The 22,226-nt window shown below is 36.6% G+C and overlaps 2 protein-coding genes across 2 annotated transcripts; both read right to left on the bottom strand.

The window, feature by feature from the left end:
- Positions 1 to 12,642: 12,642 nt before the first annotated feature.
- LOC140970039 (uncharacterized) lies at positions 12,643 to 16,098 on the bottom strand. Its single transcript, XM_073431590.1, has one exon. The coding sequence runs from the start codon at positions 16,096 to 16,098 to the stop codon at positions 12,643 to 12,645; it is 3,456 nt and encodes a 1,151-aa protein (XP_073287691.1).
- Positions 16,099 to 16,971: 873 nt separating this feature from the next.
- LOC140970038 (NADP-dependent malic enzyme-like) lies at positions 16,972 to 21,645 on the bottom strand. The gene is made up of 20 exons (XM_073431588.1): positions 21,543 to 21,645; positions 21,284 to 21,462; positions 20,953 to 21,073; positions 20,788 to 20,862; positions 20,363 to 20,514; positions 20,160 to 20,265; positions 19,976 to 20,041; positions 19,737 to 19,832; positions 19,539 to 19,610; positions 19,376 to 19,459; positions 19,192 to 19,290; positions 18,938 to 18,985; positions 18,803 to 18,856; positions 18,622 to 18,720; positions 18,438 to 18,527; positions 18,269 to 18,346; positions 17,919 to 17,993; positions 17,750 to 17,840; positions 17,533 to 17,661; positions 16,972 to 17,321 (listed from the first exon to the last, which is right to left on the bottom strand). The coding sequence occupies exons 1-20, from the start codon at positions 21,555 to 21,557 to the stop codon at positions 17,233 to 17,235; spliced, it is 1,818 nt and encodes a 605-aa protein (XP_073287689.1). The 5' UTR covers positions 21,558 to 21,645; the 3' UTR covers positions 16,972 to 17,232.
- Positions 21,646 to 22,226: the final 581 nt, after the last annotated feature.

Genomic DNA, 22,226 nt, shown 5'->3' on the forward strand with positions numbered 1-22,226 from the left:
AATGTTCCTGGAGCATTTTGGCCCAGTTGGGTTTACAACATGTTCAATTCTTATTCTCTTGCTAGAAAGGCAGCTGGTAAGGTGATTTTCCTTTCTTACCCTTCAAGTATCACTTGCTTTCTCATGTTGCATATCTTATGGTCCCATATGCTACCAGATTTTTTATGAGGTTTGGGAGAATATCAACATGGACACTATACATTAATTGAGAGCTCCTAATGCCAACTTCTTGGTATACCAAATTTATAATACCCATAATATGCTTCGTAGTTTTAATACCTCTGTTTCTCTTTGTTTTTTGTGAAATAAAAACCTCTAAATTCAAACACCTTATCATCCATTTTATCTATTTATATATTCTGTGTTAAGCAGAGACTTTTATAACCGACTGCTTGAGCATACCAGATGACAACCCATACGTCTAACTGCTAGTTTATATTATGCACCACTTCATTTAGGAAATAAAGTCAGGAACTTCACACTTCACAAGTTTTTCAACATCTCATGTTCTATCCCTTTATTTTAAATCTCCTATAAGTTCATGTGACCTTAGTTTATGTTTTCTTTCTACATTTTGCACAAAAGATAAATAGCTTTTACAAAATGAAGGTGCATGAACTGAAAAGTTGGAAGTTTAATTCACAAAAATGCAATGTTGCAGATAGGTGGAAACAAGTTGTTAAGGCACCAAGCATGGAGGGGCGTGTAATGAAATCAGATCTTCTTTCATTTCACATTGCTAGTAAAATTCCAATATCTGAATCTACGAGGCAAGAGCTTTTGGAAATTGATGGTACTTCTTATAGATTGCGAAGGGAATTGAGTTACTTGAAAGTTTTGATAAAATTCAGTGGAAATCTTGCCAGGTAATGTAACATGTCATTTCTGTGCTGCCTTAACATAAAATCCATGAATATAACAGATAATTCATATATGCCTCGTGCTCTCATTTTTTCATTCATTGGATGCTTGTATGTCCTTTTTGGATATTAACTCATAATTATTTTTTCAATATTTTTTGAACAGGTCAACTAATTGTGCATTATATTACAATCTCTATAGTTGTGCTTTGAATTTGTTATACATTTGAATATGAATGTGCTAACGGGGATGAATATATATGATATACTTATTGTATTTGTGTCTCTGTTGCATCGATGACAGCGTTTTTGCTTACCTTGTTTCTTTCATAGACGTTGCTCGGAAGGCGAAGTGACATGTTAATCATGTCTAGTGATGGTCGGCTTGGTGCCTATGCTCATCCACATGGTTTTGTGCACGAGGTAATACCTCTCTTCAAAACAAATGGAGTAGGAGTTGCAGGGCCTCCAGTGAAAGAATTCAGCTGGTTTCCCGGGTATATTCTTGTAATAAAATATGAAGTCAAATAAGGAATAATACATTTCAGTGTGTTTTATTCATTAGTCATATACACGTGTATGTACAGACTTTTAGTCCTATGTTAGAAAAGTAGATTAATCAAATCCCTACAATAAAAGTAAATCTACAAATCCCTAAAATCAAGGTAAATCATATCTACAAATTTCCCGTTTCTATATACAATATGTAACACTCTTTTTCAAGTTGGATCATAGATATTGATCATGCCAGTTTGTTACAAATATAAACGAGCCAAACTCTATTTACAGCTTTTGTAAAGATATTTCTCGACTGTTCATCTGTCTTCACATATCCTGCATTGATCAAACCTTGCTGAATCTTTTTATGAGCAAAATGACTCCCGATTTCACTATGCTCCGTTCGCTCGTGAATATGGGATTGGAAGCGATGTGTAAAGCTGCTTGGTTACCACACTACAATTTGGGTGGTATTGAGGTTTTAGACTTACTTCAGTTAGAAGCTGATATATCCACATTATCTCACACATAACTTTTGCCATAACTCTATATTTTGATTCTGCACTTGATCTTGAGACCACATTTTGCTTCTTGCTTTTCTATAAAACTAAATTTCCTCTAACAAAGACACAATGACTAGATGTGGATTTGCGATAATCCTTGGATCCTGCCCAATCAGAATCTGAAAACACTTAACCTTAGTATGACCATAATTGCTATGCAAGATACCTCGTCCAAGTGCTCGTTTCAAATAGCCCAAAATTTGTTCAACAGTTGCCCGATGATTAATTGTCGTATGAGCCATATATTGACTCACAATACTGACTGAATATGTAATTTGTGGACGAGTTAGAAGGATATAATTTAACTTTCCAACCAATCTTCTGTATCTCTCAGGATTCTTAAATAATTCACCATCTTTTGTGAGCTGTAGATTAGGAATCATTAGAGTATCACATGGTTTAGCCTCCAATTGTATTGTTTGACAATCAATCAAGTACATATTTCTTTTGAGATAAGAAGATTCCTTTCTTACTTCTTGTTACATCAACACCCAAGAAGTATTTTAAAATCTCTAAATCTTTTGAATGAAACTGACCATGAAGAAATGATTTAAGAGATGAAATACCTGCAATATCATTTTCAGTAATGACAATATTGTTCACATATACAACCAAAAAAATTATACCAATTGCAAATTGTTAATGGATATAGAATTACCAAACTTAATTTTCTTCATTCCAAACTGCTCAATCGCATCACTAAATTTTTCAAACCAGCTCGAGGGCTTTGTTTCGAACAATGTAAGGATTTTCGAAGGCAACACACTTTCCCATGCTCCTCTTTAGCAACAAAGTCGGATGGTTGCTCTATATAAACTTCATCATTAAGGTCACCATAGACAAAAGTATTTTTGATGTCTAACTGATGTAAATGCCAATTATGAGTGGCTGCTATGAAAATAAATAACCCGTCTAAAGTAAGTTTAGAAACATGGGAGAACATATTAGAATAATACACATCATAATTATGGGTATAACCTTTAACAACAAGACGAGCTTTCAATCTAGCAATTTACTCATCAGGATTGGCCTTAACTGTAAACATCCATTTGCATCCGATTGCCTTTTTTCTTGCAGATAATTTGACCATAGTCCAAGTACCATTGTCACCCAAAGCATTCATATCTTCAGTCATAGAATTACGCCATCCAATATGAGATAGAGCTTCATCAACAGGCTTAAGAAGACATATAAAATCGAGAGATGCAATAAAAGAGCAAGAAGATGATGATACATGATTATGAGATACAAAACAAGACATTGGATAGGTACATTGTGTGTACCTTTGCGAAGAGCAATTGGTAGATCATTACTTGAAACTGGATCTGCCGACGAAGAAGCTTGTGCCAACCACGGGTTAGGAGGAAGACGTCGCCGAGAATAACCCTGCTTGTATGGGGGGCTCAACAGTAATATATTCAGTAAGATCGGAAATAAAGAATGTGACAAAATAGATTAACAAATCATCATCCTCCCTTGACTAGGACGATCTATATTTGGAAATAAATGTGTGGTTTCAAGAAAAGTAACATCAACGAACACCAAATATTTGCTAAGATTAAGACAATAACATCTATATCTTTTTTGAACCCGAGAATACCCAAGAAAAACACACTTCAGATATTTGGGATCATGTTTTGTGACATGAGGACGAATATCCCAAATAAAGCAAGTAAAACCAAATGTTCTAGGTTCAACATGAAACAATCACTTAAGCACATGGCAAGGAGACTCACCATGAAGAACAAACAATGACATGCGATTAATTAGAAAGCAAGATGTGGAAACTGCAGCTCAAAACCTTTTAAGAACGGGCATTTGGAATAATAAAGCTCTTATAGTTTCGAGAAGGTGTTTATTCTCTCTCCGCAACCCCATTTTGAGAGGGTTGTCTACACAAGAGGTTTGATGAAAAATGTCATGTTGAGTCATGTAAGTTTGAAAATATTATGAAAATTATTCCTTAGCATTATCTTTTTTTTTATACGAAACTAAATTTTATTAATAGATAAAGTTTTACAATAATAACGGATGAGTAATCCGCACAAACGAAAAGTAGCACAACTTAGAAAGTACTACCCTACTATCATCACGTCCATACAAATTTTCAATCCCTAATTAAATCTGAAATAGACAAATGATTAAAGTCTTTAATAATAATAATTGTCCAACTCGCAACCCTGAACTTGATCTTCTCCCAGACTTCGTCCACTGTCTCCGACATCTCTTTAAATATTCTGTTATTTCTCTCCAACCAAATCGACCAAAGCGTACAATGTATCACCACGTACCAGAAAGGTTCTAAAATTTCTGCTTGAAATTCCTCCCGACTCCATGACGATCAAATCTATAGCCCTCCTCGGAATACCCAATCAAAACCCAACTCCAGCAACACTTTTGTCCGAATACTTTTTGAATCAAAACCCAACAATGCTAAACAATATTTATATAGGAGCATTAAATTGAGTTTGAATCTCACCATAAAGGGCAAGACAATCAAAGAATAACTCAGAACGACTCTTCATTAAATATAACCATGTCATACGAGAATAATCGTCAACAAAAGTAATAAAATATTTAAACTCACTTTGGGACATAACCGGACGATGTCCCCAAACATTTGAGTGAACTAATTCAGAAGGAGTACTGGTTCGTTTATTGACTCTTGAGCAGGAACTAAGACAATGATGTTTAGCAAACTGACAATAATCACAATCTAATGAGGCTAGTATATAAAATTGTGGACAGAGTTTCTTCAATATTGGGAGAGAAGGATGACCCAATTGACAATGAGCTTCAAATGGGGTGGTTTTTCCAGAACATGCTATGGACTTCAGTACTTGTTGATCACGAATGTAGAGGCCCCCAGACTCATGTGCTTTACCAACAATCTTGTTCGTCGTAAGATCCTAAATAAACCGTAGTTTGGAAATAACGAGACACAACAGATAATAGCACGAATGAGTTTGCTTACATGAATTAAATTAAAGGACAATTGAGGTAAGTTTAAGACAAAATGTTAGAGAACTGAAGGAGTGAGTAATTGTGCCAGACCCTAGAACATTAGAGGTTGACTTATATTCTAAATTAACTGTAGAAATAGATGTATGCAATAGAATAGCAGAGAAAAATTTAGAATTACCTGTCATATGATCTCTAGCACCAGAATTAATCACCCACTTAGTGGATGAGGAAACAAGACATATATTTGGTTTACCTGACTTAGCGATGACAGTAATTGGTGAATATTTTAATGATTCTTAGTATTGAGAGAATTTGGCATATTCATCGGCGGAAATTGTGACAGATTGCTCAAAGTGTCATTGGTAGATGGATATATGCTGGCTGTGTTTTCTTATTCTACAATTTCCTGCTATCACGTTTCATATGGCCCGATTTATGACAATAGTGGCTAATAGTACCTTCGAATTCATGTCCTCGAGTGTCGAAGATTTGTCATAGTTGCTTGTCCCCGCTCTTTTACCACCACTTTTGTGTTACCGTCTTCGAGATTCAGATATATTATTTCGACCAACCAGAACACTATTAAATTCAATAGGTAGAGAATTTTCTGTACGTAACACTATACTAAATAAAGAGAATGAGATTTAACAGTTCCAAACCCAACCCAGCTTAAAAACTCATTACAACAATTTTCTCCCGTTGAGCTTGTTGTTTTTGCACGTTAGGGCTGAATGATAATAATATGTTAAGTTCTTCATAAGTCTTTTTAGTCATTTTAAACTCCATGAAATATGTTGTGACCTATCTTGTGTTTCTGCCTCGTGTTTTTGCGCGATAAAAAGGTGGGTTTGCACACTTCATAAATTCGGGAAATATCCCCTTTTCCAGAATACAAGAAATCTACATATTTAGTTTTTTTTTTTTAAAACAATTTCATAATGATTAATCAGACCAATTACCTCATTGTCAATGAAATCTCGTATTTGTTAAAATAACCAAGCATTCTCTTTCAACCACATTTGTTTTGACTCATCTGTAGGTGGTTTGTTAGTGATATGGTTATCCATATCAATGCTGCGCAGATAAAGACGAACTATCTTGCTCGAATCAAGATAATTGGAGTCATTAGTTTATGTTCCGTGATTTTTGAGAATACAAAAACGTCATACACCACTACATATTTCCTCTCGACCATATCACCAAAAGAAAGTAAGAACAAACAAAATAGAGTGCTAAATATGAAATATCAAAGAAACATTGCACACCTGAACAAATGCTGACTCAACCATGTATACATGAATGATAATGGAGCACAGGGAGAGGAATATTGAAAGTCGAAGAGATTTCCGGTGACGCGGCACTGTATCAAAAACTCGTAACTGCTTGTGAGGTTCATGCGCAAGATTCCGACGGCCAGAATCTGGGCGATGGCAAGTCGGCGAATGACGCTTCTTCCTACGACGACAGTGAAAACAAATTTTTCACTAAAATAAGTGACCGAAATTTCCATACCCGTCCTAGTATTTGTTTGTGTGCTCTGATACCATGCAATAAAATATAAAGGCAAATATGAAAGAAGAATACATTTCAGTGTGTCTTATTCATTAGTCATATTTAGGGGAAGGAAAAATACTGAATTTTTAGTATACTGAGATACTGTACCAAAAAATATCGATTTACCGAATTTTTGATATATCTAAGATTTCGGTACGGTACGATAACGATACCAAATTTTTTGGTACGATAACGGTATGAAATTTTAAAATTTTGGTATATACCGGAATACCGAAACAATATATAAAAATTTATATTTTTAAACAATAAATTTATAAATTTTTTAAAATATAAGGTTTTTTTTGGTATATAATGATACCGTACCGAAATCTCGGCATAACGTACAATTTCGGTATAATCGGTATACTAGTTATATCTACCTAAATTTTCGGTACTGTATCGTTATAAAATTTCTTATACCGTAATTTTCGGTATAGTAAACGGCGTATAATTTTTTGTACGGTATGATATATCACCTGTAATCATATACATATATATACACAGACTTTTACTCTTATGTCAGGAAACTAGACTAATCAAGTCCCTAAAATCAGTCTCTGCAATTAAGGTAAATCATATCTACAAATCCCAACAATCAAATTAAATTATATCTGAATGTTTCGTTTCCACAGTGTTTATGTGATGAGGGTGAGAGTTAAGTGTATCAGAATGTAGGTGTTGTGCGTAGGTGTTGTAACACTCACGACAACTTGCACCGGAAATTATATTTTAACACATAACTTAAATAATACCAATATGAGGGACAAGATATAAATCATGCACAAGTATAGAATACTTGTGCGTTGCCTCAGGGCAAAATAATTCACTAGAAAAACTTACAAAAACCAATACTAGTGAAAGAATAAAACAACTCCCTTAATAAGGCGAATATCAAATTGCATCATAAAACTCTAACAAACCGTAAGACCAATTATACACAGGATGCATCAACTGAGAAGTAAAGAAAAACTTCAAAACTCAACACTCTAATCAAAACAGTGATTAGATGTTGACTTCAGATGTTGTCAGCACTTCACAGCAACCCCTGAAACAACAGCACGAGATTGCTCCGGTGTCGAAAACTCTTCGCGCACCCTTGTCTCTCCAAAAACCTTTTTATGCTCTATATGTTCTTCTTTCTCTTCTAAGTCCCTTTTTAAAGATTAAGAGAGCAATTTCATTAGGAAAATAAAATCATATCTTAAAGATATTATCATATCAAAATATCATTAGGAAAAACTTCTTTTTCAAAATAATGATATCATATCTTAAAGATATTATCATAAAAATTAAATCTACACTAGATCATATCATTAAATCGAGATTATTCTCAAGTCTAGAAAGGCAAAACATTAAAGATCTTAAACAAAGAAAATATATCAGGAAATAAATTTAAAAGGAAAATATATCAAGGAATAAAATTCCTTTCAATCTCCCCCTTTTTGCCTTTCTGGACAAAACAACCCAAAAATGGTTTTACGGCACAACTCCCCCTGAGTTAGCAAATCCGTCAGATCATAACATCGAAAAAGTTCATTAATCAGGAGAAAAACAGCAACGTCAATCAAAGAAAATAAAAGCAACTACAGTCTTAAAACCATCAAAAGAGAAAAGTGAAAGACAACTCAAAATCTCATTATCCTTCATTACTGCCAGCATTATCATCATCAGCCATTTTTGCTCCACTGGTTTCAGCTGTATCTACTCCCTTTTTTTGTCCAGAATGGACACCAACATCCAGCAGAAGCTCATAATCAGCCACTTGATTTTCATAATATGCAATGGTCTTCTTGGCATTTTCAATTTGTTGTCGACCATAGGCAATCTGAGCTTGAATATAGGAGATAGACAGTGTTACATAACCAGTAGGAGGGACATCTGTAGGATGCGGATCAGCAGTTTCAGGCACAGGCTCAGATGTTGTATCATCAGTGTTGCCAACATCCGTAGCAACACCGGTATTCAGCCAAGGCAGATCAATCCTTCGGTTGCCTTTGAAGTAAGCAGGAGAAATCTTCAGAACATCTCCGACAGGACAGAGATCTTCATCAATATCCTTGATGAAACCTTGAGATTCCAAGATCCCATAAATCAGTGAAGGGAAAGGCAGCTTGGTTTTCTTGAAGTCTCCTTCAGCATATTGTAATGCTGTCTTGAACACTAGCTTCCCGAAATTAAAGGCTCTTCCAGTCCCAATAGAAAATAACACCAGGGCCTGAGATCTAGTCACAGTAGTAGAATTGGTTGAGGGTGTCCAATTCCAAATTGAGGTCTTGTGTAGCACAGAGAAAAAAGAAGTGAGATTGGCAGCACTCAACTTCTTGGGATGGTCAGGGAATACTTTGATCAGGCCTCCAGTGAGAACAGAGGTTATAGCATTTATGTCCGGGTTTTCGTCAAATTCCTCAACATCCGGAGTGTTGTAGAATGCATTGATCACAGAAGGTCTGAACTTGTAGATACGATTACGAACAAACACTCTTCCATACTTCACTGAATCCTCAACTCCAACACTGCCCAGGAGATTGCAGTAGAATTCCAACACAACACGGCGGCAGTAGGGCATAGCAGTAGTGACAGTGGAGAACAACCTTTGGTTCTTCAAAAACTCAATTAAGTTGTATGTCCCATATGCGGCAACATCAATATTTTTCTCCTCAATCAACTCTCTTTCAATAAAAAGAGGCCACAATTCCAAAGCATCTTCAGAATAAAACTTGGTGGAGAAAGACTTACTTAGATCATAGCCAACAGAGTCAATGTTGTGCTCGGTGTTGTCCACATCCGCCTCAACTCCTGCAGGAGTAGCAGCAACATCTTGAGATGACTCACTTTCTTCAGAGCCAATATCTTCAGATTCAGCATCATTTTGTTCCTCAGATTCAAAATCAGACACAGAAGATGAAGTGTAATTCTCAGAAGCTCCAGGCCGATTTTCCTCAAATTCCCTCATCATTTCCGGATCAGGTGTATCATCCTTAGAAATTTGTTTCTTGGCAGCCTTTTCTTCCTTAAGTTGAGCAAGAAACTCGGCCAGAGATTGTTCATCTTCTTCAGGCTCAGCAGGGGATCTTTCATCTGCAACATTTTATGGTTCTGTGATGGGGTTTTGCTGTTGAATATCAGAAGTAGGACTGGGTTTCTTTGCAGCAACAGTTGGTTTGGGGCGAGCCACCAACTCAAAATCATCATCATCGGAGTCATCGCCAGATGAGAAATCAGGGTCCAGAAGATTTGAGAAGGTAGATGCTCGAGGCTTTTTGATTGGAACGAAGTCAGGATCAAACCCTGCTTGTCTCTTGGACCTTCGCGGCATAGGAGCGGGGGGAAATGCTTTATTCAGGGCGTCAAATTCCGGTGGATTCTCAACATTGATCTCGTTCCCAGGTTCACCAGGGGCGATTATTTCCGGCGGAATTGGTTCTTCGGGCATAGCCACAATTTCCAGCCCCTCAACATTGGCTTCGGTGGTGGGTGTTGAGTTAGGTGACTCTCCACACATACTCGCAGCCATTTCACTCCTAATGTCATGAGGGTCGAATCCTGCCATCTACAAAATCAAGAACGAAAGCACTAGAGTGGTTCGAAGCACACAGAAAATTGCGAAGAACATGGATAATTTGCGAAAAAAAATGAATTGTGAGAGCAAGGAAAAAGATTTTAGAATGCGAGGGAAAATGATAACCAGCAATGTTAACCCTCAACCATTTCTAATTCTTTGAACCTAACCCTCCAACGGTAACATTCTGTTAAGCCGTAACTTCAGCATCTTTCCAGATCAGTGTTTTATTTTCACCCAACGGTAACTTTCTGAAACAGTGCAATCATTATTTCAAAAACTCAATCAGGATGGAACACCACGTCGAATTAACCCCACAAACCGGTAGAGATCAAGTTATTCTAAAATTAAGTTGGTTAGGTTTTTCTTCGTATTTCATGAATTAAAAACCGATAGCCCACTGGACTTGATAAATTCACAAGACATAAGAATGAATGACTTAAATTTATGCCTAAAATATGATCAAAAATGACATACACACGCATGTGATCAAACTGTGATCTGTCTGTACTTGAGTGTTGGCAACACCTCCTGGCAACACTCACAAATGGGATTCAACCTGTCTTGAACATTTTTAATTCAGACATGGTAGCTCCCACTCTAGAAGATCGGTCTTCATTAGACTCCTCTAGGTAGCTTTTTCCATTTGAATTTTGATTTAGAAGTGGTAGCTCCCACTCTAGAAGAACGGTCTTCATTAGACTCATCTAGGTAGCTTTTTCCATATTCTTCTAAACATTTTTGATTTTTTTTTTGTTTTTATTTTTTATTTTTTATTTTTCACCTTATTGCTCAGGATTTTTCCAAGTCATTTTTCACATTGGACAAGGTCATGTGATACACCAACATCCTCAACTACTTAATGACTTAGATTGAGCATAATCTACACTTTAGAAAATTTTTGTGAGAAAGTTTGATTGTCAACTGAGAGCACACCATTCAGTATCCTTCACTTGTACAGACTTCACACAAAACAGGATGAATGCAATATGTCTAGTATCCTAAAAAAATAAGATGCACATGCATGCTGAGTGTTGTCCACAGGTGTTGTAACACCCAGGACAACATCCGTGAGTGATCATTGTGCACACAAGCCGAGAGACTTCCTAAGATTGGAAAATCTCTCAAAATCTAGTTGTTTTGTAAAAATATCAGCCAGTTGATTCTCAGTTCCAACAAATTCCATTCGGATTATACCATTCTCAACCAAATCTCGAATAAAATGATGTCTAATGTCTATGTGTTTTGTTCGAGAGTGTTGTACTGGATTTTTTGTAATATCAATTGCACTTGAATTGTCACAGTACACAATTAAGGTGTCACTGTTGAATCCATAATCTTTAATCATTTGATTCATCCACAAAAGTTGTGAGCAGCAACTAGCAGCTGCAACATATTCAGATTCAGCAGTGGACAGAGACACACAATTTTGCTTTCTACTATACCATGACACCAAATTGTTACCAAGATAAAAACATCCACCAGTGGTATTTTTTCTATCATCTAGGTTTCAAGCCCAGTCAGCATCACTAAAACCTACTAAATTGGTGTTTGTTTCTTTGGTGTACCACAAACTTAAGTCAACTGTCCCAACTATATATCTCAAAATTCTTTTGACATCTAAATGAGTGACTTTAGGATCAGCCTGGTACCTGGCACACAAATATACACTAAACATGATATCGGGGCGACTTGCACTCAAGTAAAGAAGACTGCCTATGATGCTGCGATACTGGGTGTTGTCAACACCTGTGGCAACATCGTCTTTAGACAATTTTTCAGTCGACCCCATTGGAGTTTTCATGTGTTTAGTGTTCTCGGCAGAAAATTTCTTTATCAAATTCTTAGCATACTTGGATTGACACAGAAAAATACCATCATGCATTTGTTTAATTTGCAATCCAAGAAAGAAACTTAATTCTCCTACCATGCTCATTTCAAATGTGGTAGACATGTATTTAACGAAATCATTAACATGCTTTTGAGAAGAAGCACCAAAAATGATGTCATCAACATAAATTTGACACACAAGAATATCATGCTTCGACTTTGAATAAAAGGGTTTTATCAACCTCACCTCGTTTGAAGCCTAAGTCAAGCAGATATTCAGTAAGCCTACCATACCATGCTCGTGGAGCTTGTTTCAGTCTATAAAGTGCCTTCTTCAACTTGTAAACATGGTCTGGGTGGTGTGGATCTTCAAATCCTTTCGGTTGGCTTACATAAGCTTCCTCATTCAAAATACCGTTCAAAAATGCACTTTTCACATCCATTTGATATAGTTTTATGTCCATGTGACAAGCAATGGCAAGTAAAAGTCTGACTGATTCAGTTCGGGCAACAGGGGCAAATGTCTCATCAAAATCAATTCCTTCAATTTGTGTATACCCTTGAGCAACTAGCCTTGCTTTATTTCTCACAACAATTCCAGATTCATCAGTTTTGTTCTTAAAAATCCATTTGGTTCCAATAACATTCACATTGTCAGGTTTAGGAACCAAATCCCACACATCATTCCTAACGAATTGTTCAAGTTCCTCAAGCATCGCATTGACCCAAAATACATCTTTTAAGACTTCATTTATATTTTTGGGTTCAATGAGTGAAACAAAACAAGAATGACTTACTTGAGAGTACACAGAAGTCATGCATATAGACCAATCATTTTTCGATAATCCACTTTCTCCTTCCTTCTAGTTTGCATTCCTTCAAATGCTCCTCCAATGATCTGAGATGATGGATGATTTTTCTGAATTTTACTGGAAATATCATTCCCTTCATTGGTTACATCATCATCATTTACAGCATTCTCTCCCGGTTCATTATTTGATTCTGCCAGTGCAGGTGATGTCGCATGTGTTACAACATCTGTTTTAGGCAGTGTCTCACTTACGTTCAGTAGCCCATCAACATTATCCTCGATTGTTTTTCCTGTTAAATCTGCAAGATCATCAAAAACAATATTAATAGATTCCATAGTCGTTCTTGTTCTAAGATTATACATGCGATATGCACGACTATTGGATGAATAACCAAGGAATAAACACTTATCACTTTTTGAATCAAACTTTGCAAGATGGTCTCGGTCATTTAAAACATAACATACACACCCAAAAACATGGAAGTACTTTAGGTTTGGTCTTTTTCCCATGATAATTTCATAGGATGTCATAGTAGAACCACTCCTTAGGTACACACGATTTGAAATATGGCATGCTGTATTTAAGGCCTCGGCCCAAAATCGTTTTGAAATGTTCTTTGAACTCAACATGACCCTAGCCATTTCTTGCAGTGTCCTGTTCTTCCTTTCTGCTATTCCATTTTGTTGAGGAGTTTTAGGGGCAGAAAATTCATGAGTTATTCCTCTTTTTTCACAAAATGATGTAAAGTGTGAATTTTCAAATTCTTTACCATGGTCGGTCCTTATTTTACCAACCCTCAAATCATGTAGATTAGTAATCTTAGCATGTAATTTCTTAAAAGCGGCAAATGTGTCGGATTTTTCTCTAAGAAAACTTACCCATGTAAAACGAGAGAAATCATCCACACAAACAAATGAATACTTCTTACCTCCAAGGCTTTCCACTTCCATTGGACCCATAAGATCCATGTGTAGAAGTTCAAGACACCGTGTTGTCCCAAAGTGTTGCAACATTTGATGGGAAACACGTGTTTGCTTACCCTTTTGACATGCACCACAAACATAGGGAATTCCAGAGGATAAATTAGGCATACCTCTCACAGCATCGTACTTACCAAGGTTCTTTAATGTCTTGAAGTTTGCATGACCCAGTTTTTGATGCCACAAATTTAATTCACTCACCTTTGAATGATTGCACACAAGGTCCTCTCCAAGTTGATAACAGTTGTCCGCAGACCTTGTACCTATCAAAATACAAGTATTAGTGTTATCAAAAACTTCACAATTGTCTTTATCAAACTTAACATGTAAACCATCATCACAAAGTTGACTTATGCTTATTAAGTTTGAATTAAGTCCCTCGACATGAAGCACATTGTGTAGGTTGGGCAAACCATCAACATTCAAGGTCCCTTTGCCAGCAATTCTTCCTTTAGCACCACCACCATATGTCACATGACCATTCCTAAGTTCAACATAGTCAACCAAGTGGTCTTTAGAACCTGTCATGTGGCGTGAACAGCCACTGTCAAAGTACCATATTCCTGCAATGTTAGTCTTTAATGAAGTATAGATAACAGAACATTGAATATTAGTCTTTGGCACCCAAACCCTTTTTACTGATGGTTTCCTATTGGCAGTGTTGCGCCGGGTGTTGTACAACACCTGAGGCAACACCTGTTCAGATTCCCATCTCTTGTAGTCATCTCTCAGTTTAAAACAGAAGGGTTTGATATGTCCGGGTCTAAAACAGTAGTGGCAGATAAAGTGGCGTTTCCTGGACTTGGGTTTCTTGGTAGATATTGGCCTTTTTGATGAAACACCTTTTTCAGTGTGTGTAGCATTCGAAACTTCAGCACTTCCTTTGACAAAGACAGTTGGTTTTCTTTCAGTATTGGAAGATTCTCCAGTTTCAAGCAGGTTATTTGTATAACCAAGTCCAGCTTTGTCATTCTTTCCAATCATCAAGAGTGAATCAAGTTTGGATGAACTTGAATTAATTTTAGCAAGAATTTGAGTTGCTTCTTTAAGTTCCTCCTTGATTTTGCATAATTCCAGGTCTTTCTTGCTTAAGATTACTTCAAGTCGTGACACATTTGACTTCACCTCAGTGTTTTCCTTGGAGAGAATTGCATTCACTTTATTTCTTTTGATCCAGTCTTCATACAATTCTTCATACATTGTCTGCACACTTTCCAGAGTGACTTCATCATCATCTACTTCTTGAGTTTCAGACTGACTTGATTCACCAAGGGTTGTAGAGTTAAGACACACTGAATTTGAGGGGATGTTGCGTCCAGGTATTGCAACACCTATGGCAACACCCAAAGGATTGATTTGCATTAAACGTTTCTCCTTGATCACAGCAGACAACGATGTGTAATTATCAGATTCATTTGATCCTTGATCATCATCGGACTCTTCATCACTCAAAGTGACAGCCATACTTTTGTTTCTCCGAAGTCGATTGGCACACTCATTGGCATAGTGTCCAAATCCAGAACACTCTCTACATTGCACTGAATCCAAATTTCTGACATTAGATTGGATTTGTAGTTCATTCCTTGGTCGGAACTGTCCCTTCATAGGAGTAAACTTTTGAGCTTTTTCAGAGGTGGTGATATTGGGCAACACGGATTTTTGTCCAATTTTCTTTTTCTCTCTCATTTTCTTCAAGTAATCACCAAATTTCTTAGTAATTAGAGAGATAGAATCTTCTCCTAAATCAGACTCATTCACCTCTTTAGATATTTGAAGAATTTCATCATAAGAGTCGGTTGAAACTTCAAGAGCTATTGTCTTCCCTTTATCCTTCCTTTGTAAATCAAGATTCATCTCAAATGTTCTGAGAGAACTCATTAATTCATCGAGGTTGATTGTTGAAGTGTCTTTAGATTCTTCAATTGCACAAACTTTGACATTAAATTTCTCATGAAGAGATCTTAATACTTTGTTCACCAATCTTTCATTGGACATGGGAGCTCCAAGGCTGTGAGCTTCATTAGAAAGTTGTCTCAAACGGCTATCATACTCAAGAATAGAGTCCTTGTCCTCCATTCTCAAGCTTTCAAATTTTGATGCCACCATCCTTAGCCTAGTTTTGCGCACACTCTCGGATCCTTCACAATGTTTCTGAAGTATATCCCAAGCTTCTTTGGCACAGACACAATTGGTGATTAGATTGAACATCCTTGTGTCAATAGACGAGAATATAGCATTGAGAGTCTTGGAATTAAAATTTGAAGTTTGCACTTCATCGATTGTCCATGTACTTTCAGGTTTGAGCCAAGTGTCTCCATCTGCATCTTCAATTTTTGGTGGACTCCAACCATCAAGTAGACGTTGCCAAGCTCTTTCTTCAATAGATTTAATAAATACCCTCATCTTAACTTTCCACAATGCATAGTTTGATCCATCCACCACGGGAGGTCTAAAAACGGTGTTTGTTGATGCTTCCATAAGCCCCCTTTTTTTTTCACCTGTGAAAGCAAAACAAAACAGGATCTCACTTAGTAGCTTCAAGTGGTTGCTCTGATACCAATTGAATGTTTCGTTTCCACAGTGTTTATGTGATGAGGGTGAGAGTTAAGTGTATCAGAATGTAGGTGTTGTGCGTAGGTGTTGTAACACTCACGACAACTTGCACCGGAAATTATATTTTAACACATAACTTAAATAATACCAATATGAGGGACAAGATATAAATCATGCACAAGTATAGAATACTTGTGCGTTGCCTCAGGGCAAAATAATTCACTAGAAAAACTTACAAAAACCAATACTAGTGAAAGAATAAAACAACTCCCTTAATAAGGCGAATATCAAATTGCATCATAAAACTCTAACAAACCGTAAGACCAATTATACACAGGATGCATCAACTGAGAAGTAAAGAAAAACTTCAAAACTCAACACTCTAATCAAAACAGTGATTAGGTGTTGACTTCAGATGTTGTCAGCACTTCACAGCAACACTTGAAACAACAGCACGAGATTGCTCCGGTCTCGAAAACTCTTCGCGCACCCTTGTCTCTCCAAAAACCTTTTTANATTTGGACGAGGGATAACGTTAATGGAAGGATAAACGCCTTCATGTAAAAAAAAAAAAACACTAAATATTGAAAACTAGAGGAGCAAAACGTACCTTTGTTTTTCGTTTTTTTAAAGAAAAAATTCGTTGAATGAATTTTACAAATCTTGAATATTGTTGGTTCATCTTGATTTATTTGGAGTCCTGATGCTTTTAGGATGCTTGATGTCGTTATGGTTCGTGGTATTCTTTAGCATATCATGGAAAGCAAGAAACCGAAATTGAAATGAAGTGAACAAAAATTAAGGGACAACATAGTTTGCCATTCGCTCAATATCAAATACCTAAATCTTGTACATTTTCCATCGACAAGATCAAGAACCCTTATTTCGTTGCAGACAATATTACAAGACTAACGTAAAAGAAACAACACCTACAAAAATAGAGTGACAAAAAACTCGAAACAACAAGCACAACCTTAAATCCAATAAAAGGATAAAAAAGAGAACATTCGAAGCAAACGCAAAACATTTGTCCACATTTGGATTGATTATGTAGTTCGGTTAGCGATAGCTACGATATACCGGAGTATACATACAACTCTCGGCGCACTTGACAAGATCCTTGGGGCGTGGCAGCCTGGAAGCCAAACCTGCACGGCCAGAAGAAATAATATCAAGCTTATTGTTGGCAGTGACCGCAGATCTCAAACCAAAAAGAAAAACAATTAAATTCATTGTAAATACGAGTTCTAACCCCCACGATTTTTATTTTAAAATCATATAACATACAGATTTCTTTTTTTTTTAAAAATAATTCGTCGACTATGATAAAAATCTTTGAATTTGTCCACGAGAACTTACCAAGTTCATATGCCTTTGCAGCAACTTCAGCTGCTATGTGGGCAGATATCTTTCTAATATTAGTGAATGGTGGATATATCAGTCCCTTGGCATAGTTCTCTTCTGTCACTTGAGCTGCCAAAGCTTCCGCTGCAGCAAAAAAGTTATGACAGAATTGTAAGTTGTGCCCTGAATTGTAGCATTAAAATGCGTTTTAAAGGCTCTGTGGAATACTTACAGGCTGCTAAGAGCAGATCATCGTGTACACGTACTGTACCAGACATTATCAAACCCAAACCGAATCCAGGAAATATATAAGCATTATTTGCCTATGAAGAGATGTGCTGGTATTAGAATAGAGGATGAAGCAAACAAAAATAGTGCTTCTTTAGGTTGTAGATATTAACCTGACCAGGCACAAATACTTTCCCATTGTACTCGACTGGATCAAATGGACTTCCACTGGCAAAGATGGCACGTCCCTGCAAGTGATATTGTACCGTGAAAACTTACCAAGGTTTTGGTATGAGCGCATAGGAGTTGAGTCGAGCTTGAGTAGTAGTGCTATCCTTGAATTTGACTCAATTAACAGTTTGACTACTTAAGGTGACTCAATTAACAGTTTGACTACAGATTGAGTTTGAGTAGCTCAATGAACAATCAAAACACGAATTTTTATGTTCTTGAGATAGCTAGAACATCTTTCCCTTTTACACCCCTATTTTATAGAATTTAAGGGAGAAAAAGATCCATTTACCTCACTCCACGCATAAGCTTCTTCAGCAGTACACTCTGATTGTGAAGTTGGGTTTGACAGAGCAAGAATCAGAGGTTTCTATATAATTTTTTTTTACATATCATTAAACCATTAGTTTTAGCACATATGTTTGCATTTCAAAGGAGCGACAGCAGAGAATATACGTAACCTCATTTAAAGAAGCCATGGTCTCCACGACTTCCTTTGTAAACGTTCTTCCAACACCCGAAGTTCCTATCAGAACTGTTGGCTTTATTGACTGAAATTAGTAGTTATATTAGATATCAAGCAAAATAATTAGCATTGAGATCTTAGAAATACAAACGGCTCAATCCAAGACACGATCTTCCCACCTTAACTGCGTCATGAAGTTCTTTAACTGGTTCATGATCATGAGCCCATGGTTTCTTGAAATGCTGAAGGGACTCGAGACGAGAACTGACAACTAACCCCTGTTGTCATAAATATAAAATTTAATGATTGTAAACCTATGTGGTCTGAGGGGATGATGTCTGAAAAACGATAATTTTGTACCCTAGAGTCCACAAGCCAGATTTTCTTCCTTGTCTCTTCGACTGGAGCATTTGTCTGCATCCATGAGTAGAAAACTCAACCAAGAAGAATGATTTAGCATTAACATTATTTAACAGCGATGACAAAAAACCATACCCTTTTGGATATCTCAAGGGCGATAAGTTCAGCTATACCTGTCCCAGCCTTTAAGAAGCCAAAAATACAAGTAAGATCAAAGGATCTCTGACAAATTGCTTACCACATTTAAAGATGATTTCAGATTTTCAAAGTCGCCCATCCATGCAAATATCGTATGAGAATTCACAAAACATAGGATGTAGAAAATACGTATAATGTATGTAATTAAGCAAGGGGAATGGGAATTCATGAATATGTAAATGTAGTCTAACCTCTCCAGCTCCTAGGAATAAGAAAGTATGATCAGCTAAAGTTCCACCAACAAGTTTCAGAGCTGCGACAAGCCCAGCAAGAACCACAGAAGCTGTACCCTGAGATGCCATAAAAATTCATGATATTCTCGACAAAGAGTGTAACCTTAAAAATCAAATATAAGCACCAGAAAATCAGTTTTACCTGGATATCATCATTGAAAACGAGATGAGTCGTTCGGTATTTGGCAAGTAGCTCAAAGGCATTATGATTTGCAAAATCTTCGAACTGACAAAGTTATGGAAATTTGGACCAAATAAGAAATCAAATATCAATAACTGAAATGTGGCAAAAGAACATGCCCCACCTGTATCAAGACCTTCTCCCCATAATTTTGCTTGAGTGCAGCCATGAATTCATCGAGGAGATCAGCGTATTCCTGAAAGCAAATTGGGGGACATACTATTACCTTACACATGCAAAAAAGGACAACTTAAAAATGTACAAATCTGTATTCTTATCTTTCAAACGAAATTTTGAAAAGAAAATGAGGAATTATTTAGACCTGTCCGGTCGCTCTATTTTGCCTCAGACCAATGTAGAATTCATCTTCCAGTAATTTCTTGTTATTTGTGCCGACATCAATGGTAATAGGCAGGCACTGCAAGGGAGCACACGAAATTATATTATCAGAGAAAGTTAACTTTATGAAGCTTGAGCAAAAAACTATCAGATATAAGCAAATGCAAGTATTGATTTATTTAGCTATGTAAAGCTTGAGCTAAAAGTGAGAGCTGTGCTTACAACTGAGGGACGGACTCCTCCAAGTGCAGTATAGAGGGCTAGTTTTCCTACAGGAATTCCCATACCCTGCAACAGTTTTGAACATTTACCTTCTTGTTATTCCTCAGAAATTATATACTTCAGCTTTTAAGAAAGTATACGATTGAAGGATATATTTGAAATTAAGCTACTTGATTATTTTCACCTGGCAGCCAAGATCTCCAAGTCCTAATATACGCTCTCCATCAGTTACGACAATAACTTGAATCGACTTTTCTGGCCAGTTTTTCAAGACTTCAAGAATCTTCCCCCTGGAGAAGTTGGATAATCGAGAATCAGCAAAAGAAATCACACAGAAAAGTTCTCTATGGGGGTAACATTAACTGGAAAGGAAGCATGCAGCAGTACTTTTCTTTTAAGCTGATAAAGAGACCCTGCGGACGCCTGAAAATGCTGCCATACTTCTGGCAGGCCTCACCGACTATTGGAGTATATACTATGGGTAGAAGTTCTTCAACATGATCAATAAGAAGCTTGTAAAACAGCTTTTCATTTCTCTCCTGCATGTTTAGGAAATAAAATCACACGCGGCTGACTTCAATTTATGTTTTTTTTTTTTTTGTAAAAGATCAGAGATCATTCCCAATTCTAATAGGATTTTAAGATCATTCGTCACATGCCAAAATTCATGTACGCATCAAACCAAATGGTACGTATGTAATAGAGAATTTGTTAAAGTGGACAGACAGAGAAACATATTAATTACATGTCGAAACGCTCGTTCTTAAACTTAAAACAGAATATATGCATTCATTAAAGTGTGTGTTTCCTACCTGGAGATCCATCATGGCCATATACCGCTGCAATGGCACTTTATACTCACGTAGAGTATTCACAAACCGCTTCTCCTGATGACCCAAATCGCGAATAGTTACAAGAAGAAAAGTATGATGGACTAAAAATGAAATAATAATCACAAGATCTGTCGTATATATCACCTGAAGCTCTTGAGAAAACACGGTTGGAGGCAAAAGACCAGTCAGGTAATGGGACTCTCTTTCCTTTTCAGTGAAAGCCATTCCTTTGTTGTGATGCGGATCGCGCAACAATGTAGTTCCACTGAATACAGAAACCAAACGAAGGGAAGAAGACCGTAATTGGCAGGTTGTATAGAAGAACAGATATTGTACACAAGAATAATTAGATCCTGGTAGGCATAATATATACATCAAAGGCCGGAATAATTCTTGAATCGGATTCGAAGGGAGGAAAAACATCGCATCACGGGAATCAAGAAACGTGAGATATATAATTGAAGAAATCAGTAACCTGGCAACCGAAACAGTCCATGGGGTGAGAAGCTGATCCTCCGACGCTCTGTCCTCGCCGTACACATCCTCAACACCTCCTCCGACTCCAGCTTTATCCTCTAAATCAAGCACTGATTCTCCGTCCATTTCCTTGAATGTGCTCTCCATTCGAAGAAATACGAATGCAAATGCTCGCCTCTGTCAGTGAAAAAGAATCTATATATTTTCTTGGGAAGAAAGATAATTATATATATGGGCTGGTTGAAGAGTGTGTGTACCCCTCGGGTGAGCATAGTATAGGGAGAGAAAGCCGGAGATTTCCGCGTTCTTGGCAACGGTAAACGTTGGTAGTTGGAGGTTACCAAATGCGGTCGTTGAAGATTTCTTCTTCTTGCTTGTGCAGTAAATTAATCATATTCATTAATCATATTAATATATATATATATTAATATTAATGCGGCGTCTATCTGCTGGCCTTCAATAATAGTTACTACCATAAAATAGGACAAATAATAATAAGTTGTTCCTCAAAATTGTAATTTAGAGATATTGTGTGTTAGTTGCCACTCGCCAGCAGCAAACAAAATATTATCGCTTTGTCATTCTTTTTTCCCCTATAACCGACAGATTTCGAGTCACATGCAAATGGAAAAATGTTTTAATGAGTTTAAAACATTTTTCCATTTTCTTTTATTCCAAAATAAACAATATTTTTAATTTTAAAAAAAATAACTCCGTTACAATACTTTATTGCCATAAACAAATGATATCTACAAATTTGAAATATGATAACGTCGCATCACTATCCAAAAAATCAGTGTCTATAATAGTAAAATATATATGTGTTTTTATTTCTATAAATTTGTGCAAAAAATAGTACCTGAAAATGCTACAATTGTAGTTTTAACTTCCTACAAAACCAAATTTACATTTTTGTCATTTTATTATTTAAATAAATATAT

The sequence above is a fragment of the Primulina huaijiensis genome, unplaced genomic scaffold, assembly GCF_012295235.1.
Source record: "Primulina huaijiensis isolate GDHJ02 unplaced genomic scaffold, ASM1229523v2 scaffold43313, whole genome shotgun sequence".
Taxonomy (NCBI): Eukaryota; Viridiplantae; Streptophyta; class Magnoliopsida; order Lamiales; family Gesneriaceae; genus Primulina; species Primulina huaijiensis.